Source organism: Rhynchophorus ferrugineus, unplaced genomic scaffold, assembly GCF_030347505.1.
Source record: "Rhynchophorus ferrugineus isolate W39M unplaced genomic scaffold, kcgeb_rfMv2 rfM7, whole genome shotgun sequence".
NCBI classification, from domain to species: Eukaryota; Metazoa; Arthropoda; class Insecta; order Coleoptera; family Curculionidae; genus Rhynchophorus; species Rhynchophorus ferrugineus.
In genome coordinates, this window is record NW_027472586.1 from 1,917,881 (window position 1) to 1,933,848 (window position 15,968).

Genomic DNA, 15,968 nt, shown 5'->3' on the forward strand with positions numbered 1-15,968 from the left:
TATTAATATAGGAAGCAAAATCCAATATGCTGCAACACATTATACAGGCATAGTTACAATGTTGTCTCATAGATGCAGACATCAGTCAATTTTTTTCAATAAATAATATTTGTGTTTATAAGTTCCATTATTCTACTACGAAAATCAATAAAAAATCAATAAAGAAACGTATAAAAATTATTTATTATCGCATTTAAACGAACCGAACTTGGACAAGTAAAACGATTAATTGGCTAAACTAAGCAATAAAGCGGTTCCCCGTTTGATCCAATAGTCGGAGCCTTCTGTGCCACATCTGAGATCGACAGCTACGACATACGCGGGCCTGTTGGCAGCTCCCGTCCGAATTGGGAAATAATAACAGGGACAAAAGTACAAACCTGTTGATAGATAACTTTTAGATTGGACAGGCAACTAACAATATTAATTTCACCTTTCGTTTTCTTTTTTTGTTGTTCGACGGGTTTGAAATGAATCAAGGGCATCGCGCAGACGAGCTGCATGGGTTGCGGTTCGACTAGGATCGCGTTCTTCCGGTCCCAGCCGGCTCCTTCCAGATAGGTGCCTCTGACGTAGACTCCGGACTCCGGGGGTTGTTGAATAGTGCTCTCGTCGACTGTCAGCACCGTGAAATCCCAATTGAGCGTGTCTATGGGTACTTCCTTCTGTCTGGCTGTGGTCTTTGTTACAAAATGTTCGAAATTGCGTTGTGTTGTGGAGTTTACGTGACGGATATACCTGTAGCACTGCTGTTAGGAATCCTGTGGGGAAGGTGTAGGCTGCTAACCAGAATAACATCGGCGGGTGGGTGGTGACGGACCAGGCGGTGAAGTGTTCGACTCGAGCCATCAGGTCTCTGGTCCATGACCCCAACAGTTTCAGTGAAGGATACGCTGTTGATTGAAACAAATTGCAAATAAAATGATCTAGTGTAGTATTTCTCTTGGTTACCTCTAAGCCAAGCTGATGGGACTCTCCCCTCGAAGATACACGTGAATATCTCCTCCAGCTCCGACGACATCACCACCAAACCCAGGATGCCCTTTTGCAGGTTCTCCAGCGACGTGTTGATCAATTGCAACAGGTTGTTGTACCTCTGTATCTCCTGCAGGAGGACCACGTCTAGAGGGGTCTTGTGTACACCGGTCAGTTTATCGGTATTTTCGTAATCCATCAGCGGCGGTACCTTGGACTGCACATCGGCCGCTAGTTTCGATACCTTGGACTCCTTAGACTCCGCTGCACCGGCTGAAGACTGTAAGAATGATCAATTTGTTTAATCGTTTTCGTGTTTTTTTTTGCTTGGTTTTTATAGATCCTTTAGTTTTTAAGTTATAAATTGAAGAGTATTTTCAGAAAATGAGTGGATTTTATTTTATGTCAAATATCTTAAAAATTATGTATGTTAAAGCAATTTAAAGTGGATTTTCGTTTCATTCGCCTCAAAATACATATATTGTGAGAGTGTTATCCTTATCCATGTGGTAAAAAGTTTTGGTAATTTTTCCATTGCCATTTTTGCCATTTTCATATTTTTTGTTGTAATTTCCTTTCAAATAATGGCAGATTAATAAAAATAGCAGGGGTTATAAAGAATTTTGCGCTGAATTGAATGGTAGTATAATGATTTTTATATATCCTTTAGTTTTTAAGTTACACGATGAAAAGTGTATTTTCAGAAAATGGGTGTATTTCAGTTTATGTTAAATATCTTAAAAATTATGTATATTAAGGCAATTTAATGTGGATTTTCGTTTCTTTCACCTCAAAATACATATATTGTGAGAGTGTTATCCTTATCCATGGGGTAAAAAGTTTTGGTAATTTTTACATATATATAGTCATCAAAATTTGCAATTTTTTGCCACTTACATATTTTTTGTTGTAATTTCCTTTCAAATAATGGCAGATTAATAAAAATAGCAGGGGTTATAAAGATTTTTGCGCTGAATTGAATGGTGGTATAATGATTTTTATATATCCCTTAGTTTTTAAGTTACACGATGAAAAGTGTATATTCAGAAAATGAGTGGATTTCAGTTTATGTCAAATATCTTAAAAATGATGTACGTTAAGGCAATTTAATGTGGATTTTCGTTTCTTTCACCTCAAAATACATATATTGTGAGAGTTTTGGTACTTTTGCCATTTTTATGGGTTTTGCTGTCATTTCCGTTCAAATAATCGAATGTTAATGAAAATAATAGGGATTATAAAGAATTTTACGCGAAATCTATAGAACCGTTAGTTTTTAAAATATACAATGAAAAGTGTATTTATATTTATGTTTATGTTACACATCTCGAAAAACCATAAATTCTGCAACAATTGAGCATATTTTAAGAATTTTATCTTCATACGAGTGTAAAACAATATTTTTTTTATCAAACACTTACTTGAATTTGCAAAGACATAAGGGTCTCGAACAGGTTCCTAGTTTCCGAGATGAGGGAGGTGATATCGGCATTGGGATGCTGTCCAAAGGCTTCGGGCCTGTCGACGTTGGGCAGCAACGTGATATAGTCCTGATAAGACTGCAGAGACCCGTCCCTGGGTATGTAGTAGGTGCTCAGCGTGGATAACCTGCAACAAGACCGATCAAAACCGTATCCCTCCCACCACAGGCGGGCCGGACCTGAAGTAAGCGACATTCAGGGTATCCTCGCAGAAATACTGGTTGATGTAGGTCATCAGCAACCTCCGATCCCAGTCGTCGGTGACGTGACCCCCATAGCTCACGCCAGCGATAAGGTACTTCAGGGCGTCCCAGGGAGTCTCCTCCGTGTACTCGTCCAGATAGATCTGCAAAAGGTTCTCGGACACCTCGAAATCCGAATCGTTGAAGCTGTAGACGACGTTCCAGCCCAACTGCTGAAACTTCTTCCTCTCCAACAAGATGGCGTGGAAGAAACACAGTCCGAACAGGAGTTTCTTGTATTTCTCCGGGTGTTGACACGCGCTGAACTGCTCCTCGGTCAGTAACTGATACAGTCGCTTCAGATTGGCCTTGAGTCCCTGAAGGAGTTGTAAAAATCGTTACGTCTTTAAAGGGGGATAGACAGATAGCAGATGAGTGACCTTTGGGGGCTCGGTGGTCATCTTGATCCCTGCCTGTAGTATGGAGATGGGGAAATCCGGATGGGGGCTGGAGCTCAGCCAGAGCCTGAATTTGGGGTTGACCTTGCCCGTCTGCAGGATCTCGACTATCTTGTCCAGCTTCGGCATCCAGCTGAGCGAGAGGTGACAGTTCGCCAGGAAAATCCACTGACCCTCTCTTGCACCAGTCTGCAACAACCTACAACAGGTCATCTGCATCAGGGGGCAGTAACAATCGGGGTTGAACGGTATTTGAATTACTTGTAATTAAAAGAGACTAGCGACCCGCCCTGGCTTCGCACGGGTGCAATGCTGATACTAAATTAAATACACTACAGAAAAAATATGAACGTTGTATATAAAAACATAGCGGCCCGCTCCGACTTTGCACGGGCATAAAATATATATGCCTATGTCACTCAATGAAAACATAATTAAAATCGATCCAGTATTTTTGGTTCATTCATAACTGCCCTTGGCCTGCACGCATTAAATTTGGAGTAAAACAATTCCTCTTCCCCTATACTTACTATGAAGATTTCCTGCTATCTTTGGAATATCTAAATTCATACAATTTTTATTACATTACACATTTTTAAACGCAAATTTTAAATTTGTAATATCTCCGAAAATATTTGTTTAATTTACATGCTGTAAGGAACCATATTGATCTATATTAATTGCACACTGTATTTAAGGTATTTAATTCGATAAGGATTAATGCCGTATTGCTTAAAATAGCTTCGTAAATAAGCCATTTTCTCACGTAAAAAGTAAACAATAAAAATGGTTAATGTGGGTTATCCCTAAAAGATAAACATATACCATCGCGGACTTTTTTGTAGACCTTTTTATGGTGTACAATACTGTAGTACATTAATTTTGATCTAACTCGTAGCGTTAGGCAGCGTTTTTGCTAATTGCTAAATAAGCCTAAAAAAATAGGTCAATTTACGACATCACGTTAGAAACCTCTAAAATTAGCAATGTTGCCTTAGTATATTATGCATGTATTATACATATAAACCTTCCTCTTGAATCACTCTATCTATTGAAAAAAACCGCATCAAAATCCGTTGCGTAGTTTTAAAGATTTAAGCGCACATAGGGATATAGGGACAGAAAAGGCGACTTTGTTTTATACTATGTAGTGATAATATAAATTCAAATAAATGTAATTTTTAATGAATATCAAATGAATAACTCACTTTGTAGCTATTGGCGCTTGTCCCTGACCCAAACTCAGAGACTGGAACTTGGAGCTCATCTGAGAGCTCTCGGCCAGCTGCAGGAGACCGGAGGTGGGGTCCACCCCGGGCGATAGGACAAATATCAGCGGGGTCTGGGGTACGGATTCCTCGAGGACAGCCTTGACATCTGGAAACACGGTCAACGATGATGTTGAACTTCAAAAATCAGACGATATATCCACCTAAGACCGGGGGTTCGACGAACTGTGGTCCCAGCTGATTGATGATAAAGTTGGAGATGCAGAAGGACACTCGGTCCGCCCTCAGGGATCTGACGAACAACATTTTCTGGAACTCGTTGCATATCCCGTCCCATTCACCTTAATTTGGTTACGAAAAATTACAACGGCATCGGTTTACATATATTTTATCACCTTTTTTTATTTATATATTCATTTATTTATTAGGACAAAGTAAATAGGTTTATTTATTTATTATTTTATCAGCCTCTTGGGCTATTTAGGGTCGAGTTACAATGTATTTTTAAATAAAGTATACATAAATGACATTCAAAAATAATATACTATACAAATTACAATAGAGAAGAATTACAAAAGGTGTATCAATCCAGCGGCCGTTAAAAAGTTGAAAAGCATATCCAAATGCTCGAGTTGTTTTAATGACCTTGGCATTCCGAGCTGCCGTCTCAGTACCTCACACTTTTCACACTCCAGAAGGATGTGCCTGACACCCTGTTGTGTTTGGCATTCGTCACATTATGGGGGGTTTCCTCCTTTTAACAGATGCTCATGCGTCAGTCTGCTATGCCCTATTCGCAGACGAGCAAGGATGCTCAATTGGAACCTGTTGATGTTGTTAATATTAGGAGATTGGTGAAAAACCCCCTTGATTTCCCACAACTTGTTATTTTCCATAACGAGATCCCAATTTAGTTGATCCAATTTTTTGTATATAGTTTTTATATGTGTTTTAGCCTCTTCCTTACTGAATAGAACGCTCAGTTTGACTGAATCTTCCTTTCTGCTTGCCAGGTAGTCGGCTCTTTCGTTACCGGGAATTCCCCTATGAGAGGGAACCCATAGATAATTTATTCTTACTCCAATCCTCTCCAGTATGTAGCTCTCTGATAGCTATTACTAGAGGGTGGATTGTCTTTACTGAAATCAGACTGTCTGAAGAACTCATTGAGTCTGATACCACAAGTATTGATGCGCCCACCAACAGTCCATCCAGGGCAGATGGGGTCTTATAAAGGGCAAAAGCTCCGCGGAAAAAAATGCTAGTAATTGTAGGAAGTCAAAAGTGCTCCTCCAACAGTCCGAAGTGTATGCGACACCAACGAAATCTCCCTGTTTAGAACCATCAGTATAAACGGCGAAATGATTTGGGTAAATCTCCTCAAGTGTCTGGGTGAAGAGCTGTTTTATTATGAAGGAGCTAATATATTATTTGTTTAGTACCTTCATGGATAGGTCTATAGATATATTGGAGTACTGCCAGGGTGGTCTTGTCGCAGTCTTGTTGACTGTAGCAGCTATTATAGCTCTGGATGAAATCTGATGGAGCTTGCATAGTTCATGAGAAGGAGCTCTCGTCCTGAACCAAGTGATGGAATTCCTGTCTCACATTGAAGGCTCTCAACAGGACTGGTGTTGTGTGCTCCCAGTATAACCCTCAATGCAGCATTCTAAACCGGGCCAAGTCTCCTAACATGCAGAGAGAGCTGCAGTGATGTAACATTAACTTCCATAATCCAGCTTAATTCTAATTAGCGCCTTACCACTGCGCCACCAAGCCGGCTTAATTGCAAACTGTATTGCTTCTTCAGCTTCGACAGTCACGTTTTCTTTGGAGCCAAACCCCCTTCCGTAAAGCATTGTTTCGAGATCTGCAAACACCTAGTAGGTCACTGAAGGTCAGATCTGAACTGTAGGGAGGGTGATAAAGTAATTCGAACTGCATTTGTTTCAGTTTGGCCATCAGTTTTGCCAACTTCCTTCGTTTTGAGGGCGTATTTTTATATTATTTCTTCACACAGTCGATTCAACAACACCATGTAATATTTATTCATTGTTGACGATTTTACTTTTCCCAACATTGCCATTTAGCAACATTCCATAGAAGGCTTGAAATGATCATCATATAATACCATTACGAGAGATGTTTTGCAATTGACAACACAATAACATGTAAACTTTGGAAGAATCTTTACAGAAACATCAGGCAAATTCTCCAGATATTATACATTCTAATGTCGTTTGTTTAAAAATTAGTTGCTACTATTGGGCAAGGAATTCCAAAATAAGTCTTGAAATTTTTGGATTTTTCCATTCTTCTATTTTTGTTGCTTTCATATTTCCATTCAAATAATTGAAGGTTAAAAAAAATTGCAGTGGTGATAAAGAATTTCACGCTGAATCGAATGGTAATATAATTGTTTTTGTATATTCTTTAATTTTTCGGTTAGACAATAAGAAATGGATTTAAGAAAATGAGTGAATGTCAGTTTATGTCGGATATTTTGAAAACTATAGATGCTATAGCAATTTAACCTGGATTTTCGTTTTTTTCGCTTCAAAATACATATTTTTGAGAGTTTCATCTTTATCCTAGGGCGAAAAAAATTTGGTACGTTTTTCATATATATAGTCGGAAAATTTGCGATTTTTTACCATTTTCAAGTCTTTTTGCTATAGTTTCCTTTCAAATAATCGGAGACTAATGAAAATTACAGGGATTATAAAGAATTTTACGCCAAATCGAACGGTGGTATAATTAGGTTCGTACATTCTTTACTTTTTGGGTTATAAAATGAAAAGTGTATTTTCAGAAAATGACTGGATTTCTGTTTATGTCGCATATCTTAAAAAAAATCAATTCTGAAGCAATTTAGCATGGATTTCCGTTTCGTTCTTCCATCTTTATCCGAGAGGTGAAAAATTTTAGCACTTTTTCCATATATATAGTGAAAATTTACGATTTACTGTTTGTTCAGAAAATAGTTGCTAGTACTGACCAGGAAATTAAAGAACGATCTTGATCATAATCGTTCTCAATAAGATACACACTTTACACTCTAATATCCATTTAAAATAGAAATAAAACAAGATAGGCAAGAAATATTGGGCTTTTACCAATCAGGGGTAGCGTCTCGGGTTCCGTGTGAGTGTACCAGTTGTACCAGTCCCTGGAATACTGCTCGAACGAGTCGACCACGCCGTGGAAGCCCTGCAGCTTATCCAGCTCCGTTACGTTGTCCCAAGCCAGTTCGTTCAGCCACGCTGCAACAAGAATTGACGTCAACTGACGACAGTACCGGTTATCGACCTCCGATACCCGAACAGGGGTTCTCCATTTGGTTCTCCCTATCTAGGACGACGCCCCCCTTTAGCAGGAACATGTACTCCGGTATGACGATCTTGCCCTGGGCGCTCAAAATCTTGATACACATGTGGAACGAAAACAGCAGCTTGTGCTTCTCGAACAGGGCGCGGCAGGTGTACCTGGAAGGGAAAGTATTTTTGATATAGCCGGAGGTATTTCCCGTTGCGGTTCCTTACTTGTAAACGGCGAAGGTGTGATACTCGTTGAGAGCGTTGATCCTGTCCTGCAAAATGACGGCCTTGGGACTCTTGGCGATCGACTTCAGGAAGAGGAAGATGTAGGCGTCCAGAGCGAACTGGTACATGGGGTCGATGTTGCCCATGTCGTTCAGGACGAAGAACAGAATGGACGCCCGCTTGGCGCACGGCCTGTACCCCTACAAATCACAACAAATCATAAATACTCCACCGACACCGCTCAAAGGTACACCCCCACCTCTCTAGCAGAGTCAATCTGCACCTCCGTCTTCTCCGACACCTCCAAACTCTTCTTCACCGACTCCGAGGTGGCCTTGGACGTCTGCAACGTGTTGAACAGCTCGGCGTCCTCCAGCAGGCTGCCCCTGGACTCGTTCAGCAGGCGCAGAAGCTCGTTCTCCAGGTCCATCAGCGTTCTTTTCCCTGAAATTGCGTTACGGATGACAAGAAGGCCAACCATGTCGGAACCGATGGTCTCTACCGGTGGCTATGGTCATGACGAGGTTGTCCTTCTCCTCCTCTAGCTGAGGCCGCTCCTTCCTCACCACGATACCCAACAGCTGCGCCTCCAAGCCCTGCTCCTTGACCGCGAAGTTCACCATGGTGGTCTTGGTGGATATCTCCGGCGCGTAATGGGGGTTGGTCAGCTTGGTGGTGATGAAAAACTTGAATCGGTCGTCGTACGAGACGTATTTGTCGTCGAGCTGCACAGAAAAACCGCGAATTCAACGTTTCCGTCCACAGAATTGGTAACGAGGACCTTTATCATGTTCTGGCCGCCCTGTCTGACCACCGCCTTGGCCAGGATGGGCTCCATTGACGGGTCCATCGTCTCCAGTATGTTCTGGAGTAGCACCGGCTGCCCGAACTGCACAGCCTTCTCCACCACGTGCATGAAATTGGGCATTCCAAAGTCGATAACCTGCAGGTCGTTCTTCCCCTCCATGGCCTTGATCCACTTCATCGCCTGGCACTGGGGGTCGATGACCAGAGCCCACCGCGATCCCTGTGTCACGATGATGCCGTTCTCGGTGCTAAAGTTGTCGGCGGGCAGGCCCTGTATGTTCCACTCGCGGATAGTCGTCGGATCGCTCAGGAAGTTGATGAGATTGAAGTCCAGGGAGGTGGGGATCTCCAAAGCGACCACCTAGAAGGTAAACAGAGCGAGATCTTCCATGAATGTCGACATTTTTTATGATTCCGTACTTCCTTCTCCCACATGGCCACCATTTTCTCTCTGTATGAGCTGACGAATGGTCCCATGTAGGACACAAAAGCCGTCGCCACCAGGCAGTCTCCGGGCAAGAACGTGTATTTCAAATCCAGCTCCTTGACGGTGTCCTCCCACCTCTGCCTCTCGCCAGCCAGACAATCGACAAGGGTAGCGGCTCTCTCCAGTTTTAACTTCAACAGTTCCGCCTTTCTATTGAGCTCCTCCTTCTGCTCCAACTTCTCCTCGTACTCCTTCTGCAGTTTCTGCAGGTACATGTTGAGCTCGGCCAGCTTCGCTTGAGCCTCAGCCAGCATCGCCTGTTTCTCTTTCAGGGAATCCAATGCCTCGTCTAGTTTCGCCTTCTTGGGACCGACTATCCTGCGGGGGAAATAATCTTAAAGATCATCGAAACCCGATCGTCGAAACCTACTTCCAAACTTTGGCGTATTTCTCGATAGCTATCACCCACTGGCACAGGGATTTCGCCGCCAGGGACACGATGCCCACCTTGTCGGGCACGAACTCCTCGTTCATCGTATAGTTGGCGATCTTCCTCAGCGTCTTCTCCGATATGTGGTTCTTGTCGAACTCCTTCAGGTCCTTGAGGAAGTTGATCTCGCCCAGCAGGCGTTTGGCTTCGGCCCAGCTCGGCTCGACGCCCTTCAGGATGTTCACGGCCTCCATCACCATCTTGACCTTCTGCGGTGGGGTGCCGTAGCTCTTCATCTCACTGATGTCCTTCTTGCTGAGCGAGTCCAGTGCCCTGATGGCCTCCTCGAGGGCGGGCATGGCCTCGTCCAGGTCCGCCTGGGCTATGTCCGCCAGTCTCTTGCACTGGATCTCCTCCTCGCCGATCTTGACGCTCTTTTGAGACACTTCTTTCTGGAATCATCATCAATTAGTACGCGCTGATCCTTTTAAACTATGACCAACTTGTTGCTCGTCGGCTTCTTTCCGTTGCGCCACTATAATGACCAAGTACTCGTCACACTGCTGCTGGAACTCGGCCACCTTCACCTGGGCCTCCTCCAGCTCAATCGACATGCTGGTGACCTTATTTTTGGTGTCGTCGATTTTCCACAGGCCGTTCCTCAGTTTGTTGGCCTGTGTTGATATTTCTAAACGTTTGGAGGCCAGCATTCTGTTAAAGCATCATTTGTGAGTGGGATATATCGATAAAGTCAAATAAAGAAGGGCAATAAGAAGATAAGAAAACAGAAGATAAAGAATAAACAGCTAAATACGAATGAGATCGAAGAAGGAACTAGAAAATTTACCATAAACATAAAACATATTAATAAGTGATGAAAACAAGCAGCAGAGGCAGCTTTGAGACAATGGGTTTGATACCTTCTGGGGATAACAGGAAAGTAAAGAGAGAGAAAAAATATCGAGAGAAGCAAAACAAGAAAGTAAGTTTCTATAAGTGTACGGTTGTGGGATATCGCAGTCTTAACAAAGAAAGTCAAAAAAGTTGTAATTATGGGAGGGTGAGACAGAATAAAGATGTAGTAGGAGAATGTTCCTTCCGGTTATGAACATTTTTAATAGTTTTAATACCTCTTATATCCAGATACCAATTCCAGATAGTTGGTCGGCGTCACGTAGTTGTGCCTCTTAATCTCCAACTTCATCAGCTTCGAGAAGTCGACCACCGAGCTGTGAATGAAGGAGAAAGCCTCCGAAGTGGCCTGCATCATTTTCTCTTGAGTGGTCTGCACAAGGGACTCCCTCCTAGTTTTCTGCGAAGGATTTTATGCGGTAAAGGACGCAAAACTAGGGCAGAAATCTCGATAAATCTCACCCCAGCCTGTCCGGTTATGGTCTCGCTAAAGTTCACGCCGGCTATGAACTTGAGGGCCACCTCCAGCAAGGCCTGCTTAGGCCACTCGTGGAACCAATCTATGGTGGTACAGTTCACCAGAGCTGGATATTGTCTGTTGGGAGTTGTGACTTGTATAAGAAATAATATCAATAAAAAACAAGTACCTCAATCGGTTTCTAAAATCATCACCGATAGGACTCATGCATAGCACTATGTGCATGTTGGCCCTAGCCCTGGATACCAGGAACTCGTAGATGGCCTCGTTGGTACTGATCACACCAGCTTTACTGGCAGCACTTTCCAGTTTTGACTTAACCTACGTTAAAAAGGATATTAAAACTATATTCATCAGTTTCGTTTGCTTTAATTATACGATTCTTTCGAAGAGTTCAAAGGAACGAATAATCCTAAGAATATCAACTTTAAGGAATCCAAATTCCCTTCCATATGATGAAGTGATGATAAAACATGTTAAGTGTTGTGAACCTTGAAGAAAATCGAAGGAAAACAAGCTGGCACTAACCTCTTCGAATTCGTCTGGTTTATACAAATTGGCCACCTCACCACTGCTCAGCATGTTGTTGATGATCTCCAGAAATCCCTCGTCCGTAATCTGGGTATCGTTGAACAAAAAGGACGTCAGCTTGGCTGCGATCCCAGTCATGGCGTATAGAGTCTTGAGGTCCTCCCTAAACTCCGGCACCCTGTAGCTCCTGGTGACCGATATCTGGAAAGTGTTGTACTCGCATATGTAGGCCGCTATCTTCGAGAGGGACTGCCGACCACTTCCGCCTATACCCACCAGGAGCATGTTGCCCCTGGGCTGGGATATCACCCGGACTATCCGACAGATGTGCTCGAGAGCTTCCTTGAAGAGTACCAGGTCCATAGGGACCACTCCCGGTTGTACGTTGTACTCCTCCATCTGGGTCTCGATGTACTTCCTCAGGGCGGTCTGATCAGCATGTTCCTGCAAGAACCAAACCCTTATTAAACCTAAAGGGTGGGGGCGAGACCGACTGGTACCTCATATATTCCCCAAGGGTTCACAAAATCCGCGTAAATGGGAATATCGTTGCTGGGACATAAACTGTGCAACGTCAGGTCGAAGTGACGGCCCAGTTGTTCGTTCATCTGGGCGTAGAACCAATCCTGGTCACTAAACGATAAAAACACGAACGGAGCGCTACGCTAAAACCATCAAAGCAGAACGAAACTCACGCCTCATCGATGAGTCTGTCGAAGAACACCCTGAAACACTCGTGGATCCACAGCCGGAGCAGCGAGCTTTTGTCGTTTTGGTAGTCCTGGTGACTGCGCAGGAGTCCCTGGAAGACCTTGGAGATGTCCCTCAAGTTGAACAGGTAATGGATTTTGGTCGGCGTTGGCAACATCTTGGCGATCACGTTATTGTAGAGATCTGGGAATCAACAGCGCGTGATATCGTGATTTTTGCTATACTAGTACTTGAACTATCGCAGAATTGTGGTGGTAGAATGTCCTTGGTACCTCTGACTGAAACTAGCTGTCGCATTTGGAGGTTATAGCAATTTAGCACTTAGCACTAACAGAACGTCACGCTCATGAGAACTTTGATCTTGAAAAGTAAGGCCTGTAGAAAACATTATGGCGGTAAATAAGGATAGCAGGCTAATTCGAAACAATTCCCCGTTTCACATTCCAACAACTTTGGGCTCAAAAACTGAAGATAAATGAGCATACAGTGTATATTGTTCGCTAGCTGGAGCCTGGAGTGTGTGAAACTAGATAACACTTTAAAATAACTTAATTTTTTTTAATTAACACTTGAAACCGTACACAAAATACACCGATTCAACATGTTACATACCTATGGTAGTTTCGGTGACCGTCTTACCCACCAGCTTCACACCCTCATCGAAATTGGCCAGATGCTGCAGCAGCATCGTCCCGTATATCCTTTCGATGGTGGTCTCGTTCGGGAACGTCATGTTGATGAGGTTAAATCTGCTCTGCAGCCGGTCCGATATCACCTGTCTCCCGCCTCCAGGGGGACCCATGGACGCCAGGACGTGCATGTTCTGGAAACCGCGCCTCCTTTAACCGACCTCCGGCAGGACCGGGTCGACGTACCTCGATATATTTCCTGGTTTGTTTCTGGCGGTCGTACCAGAACCCGTAGTCCATCCACTGTCGCAAGAGTTCCAGGGGTGGCTGCGACCCGTAAGTCTCTTTGGCGGGCATGTTGAGATCGTCCAAGAAGGTCACCATGTTCTTCCCACCGGTGGGGGCGTAGTGGCCTTTGGTTCGTTTCTCTACTCTGCTCTCGATGGCACTCTAATAGTGGTAATGTTTAACGAGAGATTATAGGTAAGATAAAGGTTGATCGACATTCCACCCACAATTCCAAATATCTAATCGTATTGATAAGAGAGGCAAAAGATATTTCATGGAACAAGCCTGTATCTTATTGATCATCAGTCTTTGTAAAAACTTATGAAAACGCAATGCGAAACTAATTAGCGCAGAAAAAGACTTCAAATATCTAACAAACATTGACATATATAACAGTGGACGAAACAGATTATCAAATATCCTACAAGAAAGACTCAAAATAAAAAACTGAATCTACCAAATTAAAGTGTCTAAAAGAAATAAGAGAGACTTTGACTTTTATTCTGTTGTTCCCTGTTTATTACAGAAGCCAAATTGATGGTCTGTAATAATATTAGAAGATTAAGAAAAAGTTTACGTCACCAAATTGAATCAACAAGACTTAGAGAAAGAACGAGAGAATACTGGAAAGGTATTTCATAGATCCTCTCGATGGGACTTGCCTGCAAGTTCATCGATGACGTTTGGGCACTCATGTTGACGTTCAACAACGTGTACTCCTCCGGATTCAACAGGCCCAGTACCGATTGGGCGGTGGAAGTCTTACCGGTACCGACAGGTCCCGTTATCAAAACCGGACATCCCTTCCGCAGCAAGGCACTGATGATGAACTCGTATCGAACCGTATCCACCGTCGGCACTATGATTTTATAAAACGGACATCCGGCTTCATATCTCCACCCTAGATGGGGAATAAACCGATGAGCGTCATCTAATATTCTCGAGCAACAAGTATACGAGACATCGTACCGTACTTCAACCGTTCCTCCCAACTGACAAAGGCGTAGTTCTGCACATCCACGTAGTACTCGTAGACGGTGTCCTTGATCGGAAACACCCCCTCCTTCTCTCGGATCAGCGAGTCGAACTTGGTCCTCCCCTCCTCGTTCGTGGTGCAGCAGATCGACCAGATCATGCAGAACAGGAACCAGTTCCTCACCGAGTCCTCGAAGTGTTCCTGGACAGAAACCAAACGAGTCAACAGGTCAGGAGGATCGAACATTGATTCAGTACGGTATCGTTGGGGTTAACACCGTTCTCCTTCGTGGCGAATATGTCGAGCATCTTGCAGAACGACGATACCAGGTTGATCTCGCAACACTCAACGATCTCCGGACAGTTGAGGCGCTTGAACTCTAACAGCAGGTTCAGGTAGGTGTTGAACATGTGCCAGATCTTCTCCTGGAAACGCTGCGACTTGTGACGCTGACTGGCTATCCAGGATCTGACGTACGGCTCCCAACCCCAGTCCTTGTAGTCGTTGTAAACCATGCCGCATCTTAAACCGGGCGAGAATCATTGAAAAGCTAGGAAAGTACGAAAAGATCCCACCTGCTGACAGTCGCGGGAGATGCGACCGACAAATCACCGACTTCAAAGAGCAGGGACACCTGCTCGGGCATCGTTATCCTGTCACTGTTGATCAACGTCAGAACCTGCAACACATCACGACGTAATGCACCGAAACTGGATGAAGAGGAGTACCTTATTGTCGTCCATGACGCTGTTCATATTTTCGATCCAAACGGCATCTACGGGACCGTCGAATAATATCCATTTCTCATCAGGAGTCTCCTCCGAACAGGTCTTCCTCATAATAGCACTGATGACGCCATCCAGCCATTCGTTGGTACTCAAGTTGTACTCGCCGTACAATTCGCCAAGATTCAAAGCCTTAGGATTCAGTGGATAGACCTTAAGAGATATCAAAAGACTAACAATTTTTTTTTTTTTTTTTTTTTTTATTATTACTCTTCGTGAGTCCACAATCTGCCCTATTGGCAATAAGTATTTCTTCTGTTTATATTATATATACATGGCATGTAGAAAATCACTTCATTAAGCAATCTTCTGTATAAAATATTATCTTAATTAATTAGTCTTATTCTAATGCTTATTCTAAACTCTACATATGTCCAGTAATCAGATCAGATGGTGTTAAACGTTTTAGTCTACGCACTTCACTATCACTTCGCATATTTAGCTGATTAGCGAGTACATTGGGATGCACTGACACTCTTTCGAAGTACTTCACACAAACACGTTGGATTACACTCGTTATAGGTTCTAGAGGAATATCGCGTTGTATCACTTTATTTGAAATATAGTACGGAGCATCAACAATGGCACGCAACACCTTATTTTGGAACCGTTGAATGATGGATATATTGGATTTGCTAGCGGTACCCCATAGTTGAATTCCATATGTCCAAATGGGCTTGAGTATAGACTCATACAGCAATACCTTGTTATCTAATGATAACTTGGATTTGCGCCCAATGAGCCAATACATTTGATATAATTTTAGTCCTAGTTGTTTCCGTTTAGAGAGTATGTGCTTCTTCCAGGTTAGGCGTCGATCTAAATGCATACCAAGATATTTAACATGGTCTGCTTGGGGGAGTTGGCGATGATTGATATTTACTGGTGGACATGTTCTTCTACGCAGGGTAAACGTTATATGCGTGGATTTTGATTCATTGGCTTTAATGCGCCATGTCTTCAACCATAATTGTATTTGCTCCAGGTGGGTTTGTAGGTTTATTGATGCTGTGACTGGATCTTCATGGGATGCTAAGATTGCTGTATCGTCTGCATATGTTGCCACAGTAGTTATTTTTGTGGTGGGCAGATCAGCCGTATACAGAAGATACAGTACTGGACCCAGT

The 15,968-nt window shown here is 43.2% G+C and overlaps 1 protein-coding gene across 1 annotated transcript in view; it reads right to left on the reverse strand.

Annotated features, from left to right (window-relative positions):
- Positions 1-164: 164 nt before the first annotated feature.
- The window catches only part of kl-2 (dynein heavy chain 2, axonemal kl-2), a 33,070-nt gene continuing 17,266 nt past the window's right edge, over positions 165-15,968 (reverse strand). Inside the window, exons 36-66 of the mRNA XM_076410496.1 lie at positions 14,785-14,994; positions 14,632-14,735; positions 14,314-14,578; positions 14,050-14,257; positions 13,743-13,981; positions 13,039-13,242; positions 12,776-12,986; positions 12,148-12,346; positions 11,953-12,085; positions 11,450-11,896; positions 11,091-11,242; positions 10,906-11,038; positions 10,662-10,843; positions 10,035-10,242; positions 9,532-9,983; positions 9,095-9,479; positions 8,649-9,035; positions 8,370-8,592; positions 8,127-8,311; positions 7,868-8,067; positions 7,644-7,810; positions 7,442-7,588; positions 4,529-4,666; positions 4,305-4,473; positions 3,079-3,295; positions 2,636-3,015; positions 2,397-2,583; positions 952-1,255; positions 739-893; positions 434-680; positions 165-380 (exon numbers count right to left, since the gene is read on the reverse strand). Of these exons, the coding sequence (XP_076266611.1) occupies positions 226-380; positions 434-680; positions 739-893; positions 952-1,255; positions 2,397-2,583; positions 2,636-3,015; positions 3,079-3,295; positions 4,305-4,473; positions 4,529-4,666; positions 7,442-7,588; positions 7,644-7,810; positions 7,868-8,067; positions 8,127-8,311; positions 8,370-8,592; positions 8,649-9,035; positions 9,095-9,479; positions 9,532-9,983; positions 10,035-10,242; positions 10,662-10,843; positions 10,906-11,038; positions 11,091-11,242; positions 11,450-11,896; positions 11,953-12,085; positions 12,148-12,346; positions 12,776-12,986; positions 13,039-13,242; positions 13,743-13,981; positions 14,050-14,257; positions 14,314-14,578; positions 14,632-14,735; positions 14,785-14,994 (6,993 nt within the window). The 3' untranslated portion in view covers positions 165-225. The remainder of the gene's footprint in view (positions 381-433; positions 681-738; positions 894-951; positions 1,256-2,396; positions 2,584-2,635; positions 3,016-3,078; positions 3,296-4,304; positions 4,474-4,528; positions 4,667-7,441; positions 7,589-7,643; positions 7,811-7,867; positions 8,068-8,126; positions 8,312-8,369; positions 8,593-8,648; positions 9,036-9,094; positions 9,480-9,531; positions 9,984-10,034; positions 10,243-10,661; positions 10,844-10,905; positions 11,039-11,090; positions 11,243-11,449; positions 11,897-11,952; positions 12,086-12,147; positions 12,347-12,775; positions 12,987-13,038; positions 13,243-13,742; positions 13,982-14,049; positions 14,258-14,313; positions 14,579-14,631; positions 14,736-14,784; positions 14,995-15,968) is intronic.